Below are 18,066 nucleotides of genomic sequence, written 5' to 3'. Positions count from 1 at the left end.
CTTCAGTAAACAGCTAAAATTAGTGGAAAAAAAGAGAAGATATGGCTAAAGAAATACAGAGGCGCAAGGGCGAGAACAAATTGCTTTCTAAAGCCCAAACAGGCCTGATCATTAAAGGAGGTACAGGATATGAAATAATTGTCTGGGACCTGCACTTATCTCCAGGCCCATATGGCAGCTTGTGGTGGTCGGACATGGTCAGTAAAGAAGGCTGTTTTAGGGCGGGTTCACACTACGATTTCACTCTACGGCTGCCGGATCCGGTTAGGAGGAGCGAAAACCGGGCGCTCCCATATCCCAGCCGGACCCAGCCCATATCTAATGCATTTCAATGAGCCGACGGTGACTCCGGTCGGCTCATTTTTGCCCTGTATCTGGTTTTGTGACCAGACCTAAAACCACGGCATACCACGGTTTTAGGTCCGTCAGAAAACCGGACACGGGGCAAAAATGAGCCGACAGGAGTCTCAAGTTGTGTATCTGCAACAACTGGAGACATCGTACTGAATGAGACTTCCCCAAAGTCAATGGGAAGATTCCATAATAAATCTACAGCACATACTGGCATTTAAAATCTGCATATCAGGCAAATTTATACAGGGATTTTCTTCTGGTTTTGTATGTAATATGTGTAAAGAATTTCTACAAATCCAGTCCACTTTGCTGCTATTGTAATGCACTGTGGAGCAGATTTATAATAAATAAAAAAAATTAAAAAAATGTGCACAGGAAAAGTTGACTAGTTGCCCATAGCAACCAATTAGATAGCTTCTTTTCTTTTTTTTTAGCCTCTGAAAAATTAAAGAAGTAATCTGATTTGTTGCTATGGGCAACTGCTTAACTTTACCTCTGTACAGGTTTTCATGAATCTCCCCACGTGGTTTTCTTGCCTGGAAATTCTGCAGAGGAAAATCTACAGCACATCCCTTGTGACATTATACTAAGTGTCACCTATATTTATTTATTTATTTATTTATTTTAAAGGGGTACTCCGCCCCTAGACATCTTATCGCCTATCCAAATGATAGGGTATAAGATGTCTGATCGTGGGGATCCTGCCGCCGAGAACCTCTACGATCTTTTCTGCAGCACCCTGTGTCATCTGCTGCACGGAGTCAATTTCGCTCCGTGCCTGATGACAGGGAGAAAGGGGCCGGAGTATCGTGACATCCCGGCTCCGCCCCCTAATGAAGTCATGATCCGCCCCTCGATGCAAGTCTGTGGGAGGGGGCATGGCAACCATCACGCCCACTCTCATAAACTTGTATAGAGGGGGGCGGGGTGTGACATTATGAGGGGGTAGAGCTGTGACGTCACAATACTCCGGACCCTGTATCGTCCCCGTCATCAGGCACGGAGCAAAATTCACTCGATGCAGCAGATACTACTATAGAAAAAATGGGAGGGCTCACAACATCAATAAATATAGAGTGGGTGCTACTGCTCAGTATATTTAGAACCTACACTATACCAGAACAAGAGAATACTGCATAGAGTGCACACAACAGTGAAAATATTGTACAAATAATGCTTTATTTATTTCACATGACAATAAGACCAAAAAAAGAGAGGGCTAAAATCAATTAAAAAGCTCAACAGAGCATAACCCAACATGGGAGAGGGGCCATGAACCCCCCCCTCTCACCAATGTCCCGTCCCAGTGATGTATACACTCAATGTGGCTGCTAATACAAATAGAGATTATATATACACATGTACTGCTTGAACACCTTATAGCTTTACAATGTAATCAATTCATATACAAATCTATCACAAAATATCAAAAATAAGTAAGGTGCCAGCAGAAGAAATAATATCACCAAGATACAGCAGCCACAGACGGAGGATCCATACAGATAGACGCCGGGACGGGACCCCTAGACCCGATGCAGCAGATGACAGGGTGCTGCAGGAAAGATCGTGGGGGTTCCCAGTGGCAGGACTCCCGCGATCAGACATCTTATCCCCTTATACTTTGTATTAGGGAATAAGATGTCTAGGGGTGGAGTACGGCTTTAATGAACTGAGTGGGATACTGGTTGTAGGTTATTTTCTGATGACACATTCCCTTTAAAGGGTACCTCTCATCAAAAAAATACTTTTGATATATTATAGATTAATGTATGCAGAATAACTTCACAATTGCATGTTATTAAAAAATATGCTTCTTTCTATTTAATTTTCCACTTTGAAGAAATGACCACTAGGGGTCTCCCTACCAGTCCTGGCAGCAAGCATTTCAGACTCATGCTGGAGTCCTAAACACTACGAGCTGCCAGTCTGCTTTGTTCACAAAGGAGAACACTCAGAGCTGCCAGCCTGCTTTGTTCACAGCCTGTTTGGCTGTGAACAAAGCAGGCTGGCAGCTCTGAGTGTTTAGGACTCCAGCATGAGTCAGAAATGCTTGCTGACAGGACTGATCGGGGAAAAATACAATAGAAAGAAGCGTATTTTTCATTAACATGCTATTGGAAAGTTATTCGACATTCATTAATCTAAAATATATCAAAAGTTTATTTGATGAGAGGCACCCTTTAAAGTGCTCGTACAGGTAGCCGTTTGTGCCATATAGCCTAGGATCGCTAGTATTTCAATGCCCTTCACCTATACAAGTGCGTTGCTGAAACCACAGACCACTCTATGAGAGCTTTTTGTCCCATAACAAGCTGTCCTAGTAATAACATGACCAAGTCAGATTTGTATCCACTCGAAGTGAACAATGAAGGTTCTTATTCAATGACTACAGTTAATCATAAGCAATTTATTTGGAAAGTATATTGAACTTTTCTTTCACTTGCTCAATTCTAATACAGAAAATGACGATCATAAACCTGAGACTTGGCTGTACAATCCAAAGCTAAGCTCAGATCACATTACCATGAGCTTCACTTACTACCTAATTTACATTGGCAGAATGTAGGGCGCTCAGCGTCCATACGAGAAGTGAACAGAACTAACAGCACTAGAGAATCAGGGACCCCAGACATGTTATCTACCATAACGCCATACATTACACACAAGCAAACAGGCCACGCTCCGCACACTAACACCCTGTGTGAGCCTCAAGGTCAAAGAGGAGACAGGTAAAAGTGCCCTGAAAAAAGGGAATCTACCCACAATGCCTTGTGTCCACACAGGTCAATGTGTATGAATGTACACGTGCAGGAATACTATGGCCATAGGTAATCATTACACAGCAAAGGTCAAGTTTAAACAAGACATTTTCTATGGACTTTGTATATAGTAGAACACACAACTTGTCTCTATCATACTATACACCTGGATTTCAAGGCGACCTGCACCTCTGTCTTTTTGCCATGTCCTTGAGATGCATTAGGAAAAGACCATCGTGGTAGTCCATGGCCTAGGACAGTGGTCTTTAACCTGCGGACCTCCAGATGTTGCAAAACTACAACTCCCAGCATGCCCGGACAGCCGTTGGCTGTCCGGGCATGCTGGGAGTTGTAGTTTTGCAACATCTGGAGGTCCGCAGGTTGAAGACCACTGACCTAGGACACCTGCAGACCACAAGAATACAGGCAGCAGTCCCAATGATTTCACCTGAAACCCCGATACTGAAACCTACGGTTCTATTTAAACCACCATTGTTCCTGGTGGTTCGAGCTTCTCAGACGTAATTTAAAAAGGTGACTATACCTTCTCTATATTTCCTGAACACTTAGTAGAGAGTTTCTGGTATAAAGAAAAAAATAATAATAATAAAGTAAAAAAATTGTGACTTTAACTTGCGTTTTGCACAAAATGTTGCCTTTTTATACCATATATCTAATGTAATCAATAATAAATTCCCTTTTTTTGTCCTGGAATTCCAAACTATAAACCATAAACGGTGATAGGCTGAGCCCACTGTCATGTAAGGAGCTCTGGCCGGCTTCTTACATGACAGTGGGCTCAGCTTATCACCGGCCAGGACAGGACATCGCTGCGGCTGGTGATACGCCGATGGCTCTGCGGCGTCCCCGTCCCCAGGAGGTGGAATGAGGTCAGCACTGCCGGACCGTGAGGCCTGTGCCGGACCAACGGGGGCTCGTAGGAAGGTATGTATAAGCTTATTTTGTTTATTTTTGAGGCCCGGGCACGGGCATATATAGAAGTGTTCCACTACAGTTGTCCTTTAAGTGTATGGCCACCAGGGACCAGATTTGTTTCTCCAGCATATCCCAAAGATAAATCGATCAGAGTTGAAATCAGGGCAATTTGGAGGCCAAGTCACCACCTTGATCTTTTTGTCACATTCCTCATTCCTGAATAGTATCTACAGTGCATCTGGGGTATTATCCTGCTGAAATAGATCACTGCCATTGTAGGATGCCAAGGGAGACTTGGTCTGTACAATATTTAGGTACAATATGACGCTAGGACCCAAGGTTTCCAGCAAACCATCACACTGCCTCCACAGGCTTCTATTCTTAGTGGATCCTGGTGCCATCTTTTCCACAGGTAGTGACAAATACTCACTCAGCCATCCCCATGATATCAAAGGAAACTGTGATACGTCAAACCAGGCCGCCTTATTACATTGCTCCCAGGACCAGTTCTGATGTTCACTATTTCCTGCTTTCAACATATCAACTTGAGGTACTGACTGTGGGTTCATTATGTATCCTACTCCTCGACAGGTGCCAATATCATAAGATAACACATGTTACTTCCTCTGTCAGTGATTTCAATGTTATAGCTGATCAAATAGATTAAAGGAAAACTGGTAGGGTCACCCACACTAAACTGAATATACATGTAGATTGAAACAGGGTCACCTGCACAAACAGGGTCACCTGAACTAACATGGTGAAAATCAGTGCAGCCGTTCAGGAGATATTCGTCTTGTTGCTAAAGTGGTCATTTCTTCTTATGTGCACTAGAGATGGGCCGCTGTATGTGAAATGCTTTCTCCTACCTGCTCCGGAATAAACCCCAACCCCTTTCTACTGATAACTCTGCCCACACCACAAATAGTCATCCCCTCTTTCTAAGCATGTCCATGAAGGGGGAGGAGTAATTGTTAGAAGGGGCGGGGTTATTGTCTGGAGTGGGCAGGAGATCGCATTGCACATAAAGCACCAGCCACCTCCAGTGTAGATAAATTATGAATATCTTCTGAACGGCAGCACCGATTTTTTCACCCGTTAAGAAGCGTTCAAAACTGGGTCACCCACAATAGGGGTGACCCTGCGGTCAGTTACCCTTTATTTTAGAATTTTATACGCCAAGAGAACCCATTTAAGGCAAATTTAAAGGTACTCTCTAATGTCAGACAACAACCTTCTAGGGAGCCTATCTTCACTCTAAGGCTGGGTTCACATCACGTTTTTGCTATACTGTTTTCAATGAGTTTTTCTAAAAAACGCATAAGGTTTGCTTTTTCCCACACTGTTCCATCCGTTTTTTTGCCATACAGTTTTCTTTAGAAAAACAGATTGAAAACAGTATGGCAAAAACGTGATGTGAATCCAGCCTTATGCTGCCTGAACCACAAGTCATCAGTGCAGTCCCCAGGGGCTTCTCCCCACCTACTCTGATTGATAGATCTCTCTCCTTGTTTGGGTATAGAAAGCGCTTTATAAATCAAGGCCAACAGAATCCACCGGGGACAGTCCCGAGAACTGCAGCATGAATAAGATGACCGGTTCCTTTAAAATTATAGAATCTCCCTACAAATAAGAAACAACAGAGCGGCCGCATGCGTTGCTCACACATGTCTATTGGTACAAGAAAGCCAAGTAAAATACAACCACAAGAAGAAGAAGAATTACAGAGAAAGGTTTAGAAGCTATAATTTGGGGAACACAAAGATAGCAGAATAACACAGACTCCAATGGCTGACTACAACAGCAGCATCATCCACCACACTATACCCAGAACTCTCCCATAGGAGCCAAAACCAAGGATATATCAAAACAGAGAAAAGTATATGGCCATATTTTAACAGGGAGGAATTGTTATAAATTTTCTTAGCAAATTTCCACACTAAAAAGGGATTTCCTCCCTTCAAGATCCAAACTTGCTTATAGCTAATAAAAAATGTATGAAAAAACAACGCCATAGCTACAACCACTCAAAAGTATGCAGAAAAGGATCCCAACACTACATTCTGCTATAACCGGTTTACACTGAAAACAATCCCGGCCACAACAAAGTCTCAGCTGCAGCATAAAGAAAGGTCAGTCCAGCACAGCCATGATGGTGCAGAACATGACATCACTTCTATTTTTGTTCAATTAAAAAGTAAAGAAGAAAAGTGAATTAGAACAATTAGAAATCCTGCATAGTTATGTTACAATATTTTCCTTTATCGCTGCAGAGGCACATTTGTAATTCCGGAGCCTGGTAAAGCTAGGTGACAACTCCAATAATACCTAAGAACCGCACGCACTGGTTCACATTATAAAAAGGGTTATCCACACTTAACTTATTCCCTAACCACAGGACAGGAAATAAGAGTCTTTTTTTGGGGGGGGGGTCCAACCTCTCTCTGCATCCTGGAGCGGTAGATGGCTCGTGCTCCATGCACTATCCATCTGAGTGCCAAATATATCGAGTACAGCACTCAGCTATCGCCATCATTCTCAAAGACAATGCATGTACCCTAAAACTTCAACATAATGATAATCTCCACTAAGGCTTCTTTCACACTACCGTCTGTGCCCGGTAGGTGACCTCCGTTAGGAAGATAGCGGGAGAAAAATTTGAGCATGTGCCGTCTTTTTCTCCGGCTATCTTCGGCCGCAATAACGGGAGCTATAACGGACATTAGGGGAATCCCACTCAAGTGAATGGGATCCTCTTTGCCCGTTGTGACTCCCATTAGGCTCCGTTTTTTTAATCAACTGGTGCCAGAAAATTTTACAGATTTGTAAATTACTATTTTTTATTAAAAAAATCTTTACCCTTCCAGTAGTTCTTAGCAGCTGTATGCTACAGAGGAAATTCTGTTCTTTTTGAATTTTGTTTTTGTCTTGTCCACAGTGCTCTCTGCTGACACCTGATGCCCGTATCAGGAACTGTCCAGAGCAGGAGAAAATCCCCATAGCAAACCTATGCTGCTCTGGACAATTCCTGACACGGACAGAGGTGTCAGCAGAGAGCACTGTGGACAAGACAAAAAAAGAAATAAAAAAAAAAGAATAGAATTTCCTCTGTAGCATACAGCTGCTAATAAGTACTGGAGGATTAAATATTTTTTAATAGAAGTAATTTACAAATCTGTTTAACTTTCTGGCACCGGTTCATTAAAAAAAAAAAAATTCCACCGGAGTACCCCTTTAACATCCATTTCTAACGGAGGCACTTTCATAGTGTGAAAGAAGCCTAAGATCGGCTGGAATGGGCAAAACCCCATCAATGCTAGAAGCCAAATCCCTGAAAATGAAGTCATACTATAAGGTGGGATGTTCTAATGGCTAATCTGCAATAGTCAGGCATGTCTTTACATATTTCTATAACTCACTTTACAAATATCCAGAACAATAAGCATTTAGCGGAGTCTCCTTGCCATATGCACTGGGTCCTTAAGTTTCATCATCTATCAACTATTACACAGCAGGACAATACGTAGTCAACGAACAAGAATTTTTTACCCGTCATAACTATAGGACAAGTCGACGAACTAGTGTTTACTGATCTGTCTGCTGATCGCAGAGCCTATGACACCCTGTGTCTAGTATTTCCGTATATACTCGAGTATAAGCCGAGTTTTTCGGCACGATTTTTTGTGCTGAAAACACCCAAACCCCAAATCGGCTTATACTCGAGTGAACTCTCCGCCCTCAGTGGTCTTCAACCTGCGGACCTCCAGATGTTTCAAAACTACAACTCCCAGCAAGCCCGGGCAGCCATCGGCTGTCCGGGCATGCTGGGAGTTGTAATTTTGAAACATCTGGAGGTCTGCAGATTGAAGACCACTGCAGCCTTCAACATCATCCAGACCCCCCCCCCTTTAGTTTTGCACTCACCTCCGCTCGGCGGGACGTTCGGGTGAGCTGGTCCGCACCATCTGTGCTGCAGGGACCGTCCGGTGGGGAGGGATAGTCGTTCCGGGCTGTCCATCTTCACCGGGGCCCGGCCCCGGAATAGTCACGTTGCCTTGACGACGACGCACAGGGACGTTCATGACCAACATCCCTGTGCGTCGTCGTCAAGGCAATGTCTCTATTCCGGGCCCAACGCGCAGAGAAGAGGCCCCCCCTGGTGAAGATGGACAGCCCAGAACGACTATACCTCCCCACCGGACGGTCCCTGCAGCACAGAAAACCTTTTTTTTTTTTTTTTTTTCCTCTCCCTTCTTCCCTGGGTTTTTGGGGAGAAATAAGGGGCCTCGCCTTATACTCGAGTATATACGGTACATCTTCGGTACATTCAAGTAAAAAGACAAACAGCCAATGGTCAAGAATGGTGCCGTTACAGACAACCTTTCTGCAAACCTAAAGACTTAAAGAGAGACTACAGAAGGATCTAAAGTGAGGGTCTAAACTTTACTAAATAATAAATAAATAATGCACATTATTTCTCTTCAGGAGTGCTCGATAATGCAATGAATTTTCCAATGTTTTCCTGGTTCCAGACCATCCCTTGTAGGATTCTCTGTGGTGCTGAGGGATGAGCTGGGCACGGCTCTCAGCTTTAGCCAAATTTAGGATCCGTGTAAAGGAGTTTTCCCACTATACTGAGGGCATCTAAGTTGCATTACACAAAAGCAAATGCCCCTTTGAGGACCAGAGGCAAGAAAGTTTTAAGATCAACAAAAAGGTCACAGCAACTCAAGATTTCACTACACACAATGCACGAATATCAGTAAAAAGAAAAAAAAAAAAAGTTTCTTACCTATTCCATAAGCTTTAGCACAAATCCACTGTAAATTAGCAGCAATTTTTGCCCTGAAGGAGTCGTACATGTCTGGAGGTACCACCTCCACTGGACAGTCTGCAAAAGAATCCATTTTTCTTCTAGTGCTTTCTCCAGAGGCACAGACGCCAATATCCACCATCTAGTTCAAAGAAAAAGAAACACATTAATTAAGAAAGTCCGATATCCTGAACAAGAAAGTCTATGAGTAGTACAGTAATAACCTTCTGAACTACATCTGTTATCGTGAACGTTCGGGTCAGAATTACCAATATGGCCAGCATTTCTGCTTGTACAAAGGTTGTTGCTCTATTGTTCTATCACTAAGCAAATCAGCCTATAACTGGGTGACAACCCCCCCAAGGGTTGCAGTAAAGGTGGCCATATTGAGTAGAGGTGGCCATATTGATCATCACCCTATTTTGTTGTATGGCTAAGGGTGGGTTCACACTACGGATCCGTCCCGAACCCCATTCATTTCAATGAGCCGACCGGAGTCAAAGGCCGACTCCGGTCGGCTCATTTTTGTCCCGCATACAGTTTTCTGACCGGACCAAAAACCGTGGTATACCACGGTTTTTGGTACGGTCAGAAAAACTTATACGGGGCAAAAAAGAGTTGACCGGAGTCGGCCTTTGACTCCAGTCGGCTCATTGAAGTGAATGGGGTTCGAGCAGGATCTGGCTGGGATATGGGAGTGGACGGTTTTCGCTCCTCCCAACCAGATCCGGCACCCGTACACTACAAACATAGTGTGAACCCACCCTAAAGCTGGCCATTCATATACAGTGAAACCTCTCCAGAAGACCACCTCCCTTTAAAGGCCAACCCCTTATCCACGCCATTTCATTTGACAGATTTTTAGTCCCCCATTCATTATGCATAAAGGCCCTTTTCTTTGAGTACACCACTCCCATAGGAAATCACTTTCAATGACATTTTCGGGTTGTCCTCTTAAATATGTTTCTCCGTATGGGATAGTTTGGCACTGATCAAAGTATTCAGATAATTTTTCCAACTGTACAATTGTTAAGGGGTATATAGAGAAAATCCATTTCCCCCTACTTGTTTGCATTGTTAAGAATACTTCACAATAATTATTCCAACAAATCAGGTAGCCTTCCAACATTCATCTGAAGAGGTGAAGGTTTGTGACATGAGGAATGGCCCTGGGGCAATCTGCTAATAGGTTTAGGATTCCTTCCTGGCACACCTAAGCATGTAGATGAATGATTTTCCTGGGTAAAGATGCAGACAGCCATGTATTTTCCTTGCAACGGCCAATGCATAGTGTTAAAGGAGTACTCCAGCGCACTCCAAAGGATAGGGGATAAGTTATAGATCGCGGGGGTCCGAGCTATGGGGCCTCCCGGGATCTCCTGGACGGGGCCGCGGCAGTCTGCCGGAAGTAAAGTTTCGTCCCCAGCAGAAAGCCGCGGCAGACACTCCCCCTCCATGTATCTCTATGGGATTCATGGAGGGGGCTTGTCGGCCGCCACGTCATGCGGGGACGGAACGCCCCCTTTCCTGTATATTGCCAGGGCCCCGTACCGAAGATCGTGGGGGGCCCCAGCGCTCAGACCCCCCCCCCCCCCCGCGATCTATAACTTATCCCCTATCCTTCGGATAGGGGATAAGTTATTTTCCCCTATAGATGTCCTTTAAGTGGTGGCCCTTTAAATAAACAGCGGTATCTGTAACACAAGGAGAGGGGAGGCTCATACAGATCTGCTCTCCATTCTGAAAATAGATCCTCCATGATGCCTATACGGTCTAATATGGTATATTGACAGCGGACGTCTACATTCGAAAAACCCTTTAATAGAGGGCGACTATGTATAAGCCGGAGTGGGGAGTGCGTATGGAGCATCTCCCAATCTCCAGAGGACCCAGCACGTGTGTGGAAAACACAATCATACTTGGCCGCCTGCGATAGTTGTTTGCCCAAATAATATTGTAAAATGATATCATAGCCATCCTTTTGGATAAAAAGTTGGGCAAATAAAATCACATAAATTCCGCAGCTACAGGTAAGGCTAAGTTCACAACTGTGGTCAGAGCTCCGTCACAGACGCATAAGACCTGACGCGGACAATCCATTGCATAACAGACACCAATGGGTCCCATTGACTTCAAAATGGGTCCTTTGAGTTTCCGTCTGGTGTCCATTTTGCAAAAGTTGTACGGAGAATAAAAAATGGACCTGCAGTTTTTTTTTTTTTTTTATTTCTCTGCTAGACTCCTATCATCTGAATGGAACCTGTGAATGGAGACAAAGCCTAACTCTTGAAACTTCGTCAAGATACCCATGAGCCCCCCCCCCCCCCCTTCCAAAATGGAAACATTGATAGTCACAACATCCCTCAATCAAAGTATAGAAAGTTCTCGGGGCCCGCAGGTAATTCCGCAGGTAATCCACCCGTGTGAACATACCCTTAAGGTGGTCAATGATACCGCGGAAATAGGAATTGCTCTGATAAAAAAAGTTTAACGCATCGGTCAGGGACGAACAAAAACAATTCTTGTTGAGGGCAGTCGAGCATCACAGAAAAGTAATCACCAAGCAAACAAAAGAAGGGACGGCATTGTTCAAAGTTAATATAACACGTTCATACTACCTATTAATCTTAGTGTCTAGTTTTTATATTATTTTAAGTTTGTGATTTCTAATTTTCCCAATAAAAGTAATTAACTTTGAAAAAAATCATATTTGTTGCCTACTTTTCCAAAACTGATCAACGTGTGCAACCTCTAAATATTATCCAATCTTCTTGAAATTTGCCTTCTATATAAATCTTTTACATCACTGAGACTCAGGGCGTAAGCAAAGTCTGCAAAAAATTTTACATTTTATTGTTTGCCTTACAAAATGAAATACCCTAGTGGATATACACTTGAAAAGGAAAGATCGTCCAGCGCAAGGTGTGCAGGTAAAATCTTGCTTTTATTAGAATAATCCAGCAGAAGTCACTTACAGGCGTTTCGCACCTGGGTGCTTAATCGTAGACTAACACACTATACAAACCACACAGGTTAAAATACATGAAAAAGTGGGTCATATGACCCAATACGTACAAAGTACAGGGCAGTTATAGGAAAATCCGGAATGGATGTGTGCACCGTGTCCACCAGGAGAGTACAGTAACCCCCCGCTACGATGGCCCCGACATACGATAATTTCAACATACGATGGTCTCTCAGAGGCCATTGATTGAAGGCAGCATCAACATACGATGCTTTTGCATGTCGGGGCCATCGCATAAATGGCTATCCTGCAGCGCAGACTGCTTCACCTGCCACTGGATAGCCGTTTACGGTGCCCCGTGTGGTCCGCTGACGATCACTTACCTGTCCTCGGGGCTCCGGCGCGTCCTCTTCGGGATCCCCTGCATAGTCGGCGCTCTCCATCGTCTTCATCACGTCGCTGCGCACGCCGTACCGTCATCCAATAGGAGCGGCGTGCGTAGCAACGTGATGGCAGCAACGGAGAGCGAGGATCCCGGGGAAGCAGAGGCCTTGCCGGAGCGTCGGGAACACCCCAGGGACGCGGGACAGCGATGGAAGGCGACATCCCGGGCAGCGGTGACGGTCCGGAGTGGGGCGGGGACACGCGAGTATAACCTCCAATACCAGTGGTCTTCAACCTGAGGACCTCCAGATGTTGCAAAACTACAACTCCCAGCATGCCCGGACAGCCAACGGCTGGGTGTTGTACTTTTGCAACATCTGGAGGTCCGCAGGTTGTAGACCACTGTCCTATACTTTACATTGCACGGATCCCTCAACATACAATGGTTTCAACAAACGATGGTTCTTTTGGAACGGATTACCATCGTATGTTGAGGGACCACTGTATAGCAGTCCATGAATTCTCAAAGAAAATAGTAACGATTCATTATATTCTTTATGGTATATATTTGAACGTTTTTAAAAAATTTGGAAAACCTGGACCAGCAAAACTCCAGTGACCCCAAGGGTAACTTCATAGGAGGTTGTCTGGTCACCAATGTATTTCAAAGTCCAAATGATCCCAACGAGAATAGAAATGATGGCACTTCACAATATGGATGCAAAATAGAAAATGTATTCAAAATGACACACAAGAAAAGAGCGTGGTCTCAGCACCAACCACCTGCTGCTGTTCAGAACAAGACACTCTCCCGATCGTCTAACGTGAACCCTGGAAGTCACACCTGCAACCTGTCCGGTGCTTAAAGGGGTACTCCGGCGCTTAGACATCTTATCCCCTATCCAAAGGATAGGAAGATGCCTGATCGCGGGGGTCCCGCCGCTGGGGACCCCGTGATCTTGCACGCAGCACCCCAGTTAAAATCAGTCCCCGGAGCGTGTTCGCTCCGGGTCTGATTACCGGCGACCATGGGGCCGGCTGCGTGTGACATCACGCTCCGCCCCTCAATGCAAGCCTATGGGAGGGGGCATGACAGCTGTCACGCCCCCTCCCATAGGCTTGCATTGAGGGGCGAAGCGTGACGTCACACGGGGGCGGAGGCGTGACGTCACACGCCGCCGGCCACGTGGTCGCCGGTAATCAGACCCGGAGCAAACATGCTCCGGGGACTGATTTTAACTGGGGTGCTGCGTGCAAGATCACGAGGGTCCCCAGCGGCGGGACTCCCACGATCAGGCATCTTATCCCCCTATCTTTTGGATATCGGATAAGATGTGTAAGCACCGGAGTACTCCTTTAACACGCGATGCAATACAGTATAATCGACAACAGTAGAAAGTAGATGCGGAGCACTCACCAGGTGTTTCGAACAGGGACTTATTTATTTCATACTGAAGACAGTAGCGGGTTCATTTGCAGGGGAGCAGGATGGAATAAATGCGGGGGGGGGGGGGGGGGGGGGGGGGTATTAAAGCTATCGACGGGCCGTTTGCGCACCAAAGTGCTTCGTCAGTACCAGCCTGACGAAGCGCTTCGGCGCGCAAACGGTCCGTCACCAGCTTGAATACCCCCCCCCCCCCCCCCCCCCCCCGCATTTATTCCATCCTGCTCCCCTGCAAATGAACCCACTACTGTCTTCAGTATGAAATAAACAAGTCCCTGTTCGAAACACCTGGTGAGTGCTCCTCATCTCCTTTCTACTGTTGTGAGTGAATACATTTTCTACATGAATTGGGCTGGTAACATATAGGTACAAGGAGGGAGCTGACAGATCGGAACCTATGTTACCAGCCTGATTCATGTGAGTGAATACATTTTCCATTTCGTATCCACATTGCGAAGTGCCATCATTTCTATTCTCGTTGGGATCATTTGGACTTTGCTGCCAGCATTTTTTGATTGAGCACCGCTCCAAGTGGATTATAATAATTCCGAGAGTATACAACTGTACCTCCCATTCACCATCACCCCTGACTCCGACCTCCACACCTATTTTGTTTCTCACAATATTGGGAGGTAATGCCAAAAACAGTGCAGTACACAGGATCTACAGATCTACCTGGACACATCACACAACACAAAGGACGACACAAGACGTCTTCATTAAACTTCACCCACTCATCCCATTACCCGTGAACAACAAAGAGGGAAGTAGCTGATCGCACCGGGGCCCGATTCTTTGTTGCCTGAGCTCCAGGTTGAAGGGATCACATAATATGCAAAACTGATTGAACGGAAAGACTGATGCTTTGTATGGGGATTGGGGGGGGGGGGATTTGTGACTGTGCGGGGCTCGCGGTGTGAGGTAATTGTGTGTTTTGGGAGCAGATTTTTTACACACGTCAAGAATACAAAGGCAGCTGCTGACAGGGCCAAAACAGACAATTCCCACCCCGTGCACAGCCCGCACCTCTCGCTCTACCAGTGGAGCCGAGGCTGCAGGCCCCACCTTAGTCATCAGTCTACACAGACCACTACTTCCAGAACAATAACCCCTAATATGTCATGATCTCATCCTGTCCGGCACCATACATAGCCTGTGTATTAGTAAACTGCATTTTAATAGACGAACACATGAGCTTTGGGAGCCTCTTTTATGTCTGTGGTTACCAACAACACACAGTGACATCACAGCCATAGAGTTAGCATAGGCCATATAGAGTCTATAGGGCTCGGATCATTAAGACTAACACCTCTCTACTACTCCGCTGCACACCATCTGATCACACCCGTCCCCCCCCCCCCCCCCTACTGAACACATCCACCCATTCATTCCCATTCATTCCATGTACCTATGGGCAGCTGCTCGGTGTGTTGTTGCTGGGAGTTGCAGTTTTGCAACAGCTGGAGGCACACTGGTTAGGAAACACTGGCCTAGAGTGAGTATAGAGTGACATGTTGGGGGGAGATTTCCTTTGCACCTTTGTTTAGAACAGTGTTTCCCAACCAGTGTGCCTCCAGCTGTTGCAAAACTACAACTCCTAGCATGCCCGGACAGCCAAGGGCTGTCCGGGCATGCTGGGAGTTGTAGTTTTGCAACAGCTGGAGGCACACTGGTTGGGAAACACTGCTGTATAGAGATCTAGGAGGGCACATCTGTAATAATGTGCCCAGTTCTGGAGACCTCACTTTCAAAAAAGATACTCATTTAAAATATAAAATAAAAAAGATACTTATTACAAAAAAAAACACAAGCACAGATTTTCCACAGCGTATTGTGTTACCACTGACTTCAATGGGTGCGCAGAAAATCCGCATATCTGCCACTTTTGCAGATTTTCAAGTCAATGGTCGCAAAATCTGCTGCGAATGTTTCGTCCCTCCGTCTGAACAGACCAATACAAGGATATACAACTTTACCTGACTGAAGTCTATATCAGGATATATAATTTATAGACTTTCCATGCTCCGCCCAGGGTGATGACATCATTGTGCACCGCCCACTTAGAGTGCCAATACTGTGTAACCCCTACATCACTGTGTCTGGCAGACAAATCAATAAAGCTTCATTATTCTATATGCACCTGTCCTTTCAGCCCCCTCACCATACGTTGCTGCCTCTTCCCCCAGCCCCTCCCTATAAATTAGTGCCCCACACCAGCCCCTAATACTAAAAACTTTACACACTAGTGGCCCTGCCCCTGGCCAGGACACCATTGTACCCCCTATATTTTAGCATCTCCTCCCCCTACCCCATATATTACTAACCCCCATACATTAGTGCCCCTTCTAACAGCCTCCCAAAATAGTAGTGACCAATACATTAGTTCCCCTATATACGTGTCCCCTGCCCCAGACCCTTTATATATTACTACCCCCATACATTAGTGCCCCTTCTAACAGCCTCCCAATATAGTAGTGACCCCCAATCATTAGCACCCGATTACACCCGATGTACCCGAATACATTAGTGCCCCTATATATGTGTCCCCTGCCCCAGACCCTTTATATATTACTACCCCTATACATTGGTGCCCCTTTCACCAGCCTCCCATGTAGTAATGTCCCTTTTCCCCATATTAGTGCTCTCATCCCCCCCATTTACTACTGACCCCTCTCAGCCCCACAGTACAGTAGTGTCCCCCATATATTATTGTTCCCCTCCACCATAGATTAGTGCCCTCCATATATTCCTGACCCTTCTCACCCCCTCCCCCCAAAACATTTGTGTCCCTATATATTAATGACCCCTCTTAGACCCTATACAGTAGTATTTTCCAACTATTATTGCCCCTCCACACATTAGTGCCCCCCATATATTACTGTCCTATTCCCCCATACATTAGTACCCCCCATATATTACTGTCCTATTCCCCCATACATTAGTACCCCCCCAGATATTACTGTCCTATTCCCCCCATACATTAGTACCCCCCCAGATATTACTGTCCTATTCCCCCATACATTAGTGCCCCCCATATATTACTGTCCTATTCCCCCGTACATTAGTACCCCCATATATTACTGCCCCATTCCCCCATAAGTGCTCCCCCCATACATTAGTGCCCTGTTCCCCATACATTATTGCCCCCATACATTATTGCCCCCCATGCATTTGTGTCCTATTCCCCCATACATTAGTGCCCCCCATATATTACTGTCCTATTCCCCCATACATTAGTGCCCCCCATATATTACTGTCCTATTCCTCCATACATTAGTGCCCCCCATATATTACTGTCCTATTCCCCCATACATTAGTACCCCCATATATTACTGCCCCATTCCCCCATAAGTGCTCCCCCCATACATTAGTGCCCTGTTCCCCCATACATTAGTGCCCTGTTCCCCCATACATTATTGCCCCCATACATTAGTGCCCTGTTCCCCCATACATTATTGCCCCCATACATTAGTGCCCCCTCCCTTTATACATTAGTGCCCCCTCCCTTTATACATTATTGCCCCCCATACATTAGTGCCCCCTCCCTTTATACATTATTGCCCCCCATACATTACTGCCCCCTCCCTTTATACATTAGTGCCCCCTCCCTTTATACATTATTGCCCCCTCCTCTATCATTCCCCCATAGATGTCTGTGAGGAGCTCCGGAGCCGCCTCCATGATCATGTCACCTGTTCACACAGCCCATACACCTCCCTGTACCGGTCTGAACAGGCTCCATACCCCCTGAGGAGGAGGAGACGGTTCTTACCTCTCTGGGCTCCGGGCAATGATCACCGGTCGCTGCCCCCTCTCACCTCACAGACCCGGGCCAGCGCCGAGGCCTACATGTCACCGGGCCGGGGGCTCCCTCACTGAGGAGAAGGAGGCGGAGCCGGAGACCCCTCCCTCCTGTCAGCACACCGCCGAGCCTTCCTCCTGCGTCTTCTTCACAGTCCGCCCGTCGTCCTCCCGTCTGATCCCGGCGCCCCCTTCCCTTCCCTCCCCCCCGGGGGTCGCTCGGTGCCGCAGACACTGACAGATCCGTTGGGTTGCCCGGGGGATGCCACTGCGCATGCGTACCTGGTTGCTAGCGCTCAACCTGGGAACAAGCGACTGCTGTTAAGGGACGCATGCGCAAGAAACCGACTGTTGCTAAAGACCGCGAGCCTGCCGCTGTCGACTGCGCAAGCGCGGAGGGTTGCTAGCGAAACATCTAGGAATGCGATGCCCGTGTGCGCATGCGTCCTTCCACTCAGGTTATTGTCAGTCTCTATTGTGCCTTTTAAGGGCATAGGCCACGCCCTCGCTGTCAGAGCCTTGTGTGGTACCCAGACTGTGTGCAGGAAGCCAGCATCTCCATCACAGCAGCCTGCCCAAATAAGGGACAAAAACCCTACACGGTACTGAC

At 46.2% G+C, this 18,066-nt stretch overlaps 1 protein-coding gene across 5 annotated transcripts in view; it reads right to left on the bottom strand.

Annotated features, from left to right (window-relative positions):
- Positions 1 to 17,729, bottom strand: part of CAMSAP1 (calmodulin regulated spectrin associated protein 1) — a 78,939-nt gene extending 61,210 nt beyond the window's left edge. For 4 of the 5 annotated variants that reach the window (XM_056541290.1, XM_056541293.1, XM_056541292.1 and 1 more), the window contains exons 1-2: positions 17,428 to 17,729; positions 8,842 to 9,004 (exon numbers count right to left, since the gene is read on the bottom strand). In XM_056541290.1, the coding sequence (XP_056397265.1) occupies positions 8,842 to 9,004 (163 nt within the window). In that variant the 5' untranslated portion in view covers positions 17,428 to 17,729. The remainder of the gene's footprint in view (positions 1 to 8,841; positions 9,005 to 17,427) is intronic. The other variant, XM_056541291.1, reaches the window with a different exon arrangement.
- Positions 17,730 to 18,066: the final 337 nt, after the last annotated feature.

Source organism: Hyla sarda, chromosome 9, assembly GCF_029499605.1.
Source record: "Hyla sarda isolate aHylSar1 chromosome 9, aHylSar1.hap1, whole genome shotgun sequence".
Taxonomy (NCBI): domain Eukaryota; kingdom Metazoa; phylum Chordata; class Amphibia; order Anura; family Hylidae; genus Hyla; species Hyla sarda.
The sequence above is the reverse complement of the archived record's forward strand: the minus strand, read 5'-3'. Positions and strand labels throughout refer to the sequence as shown.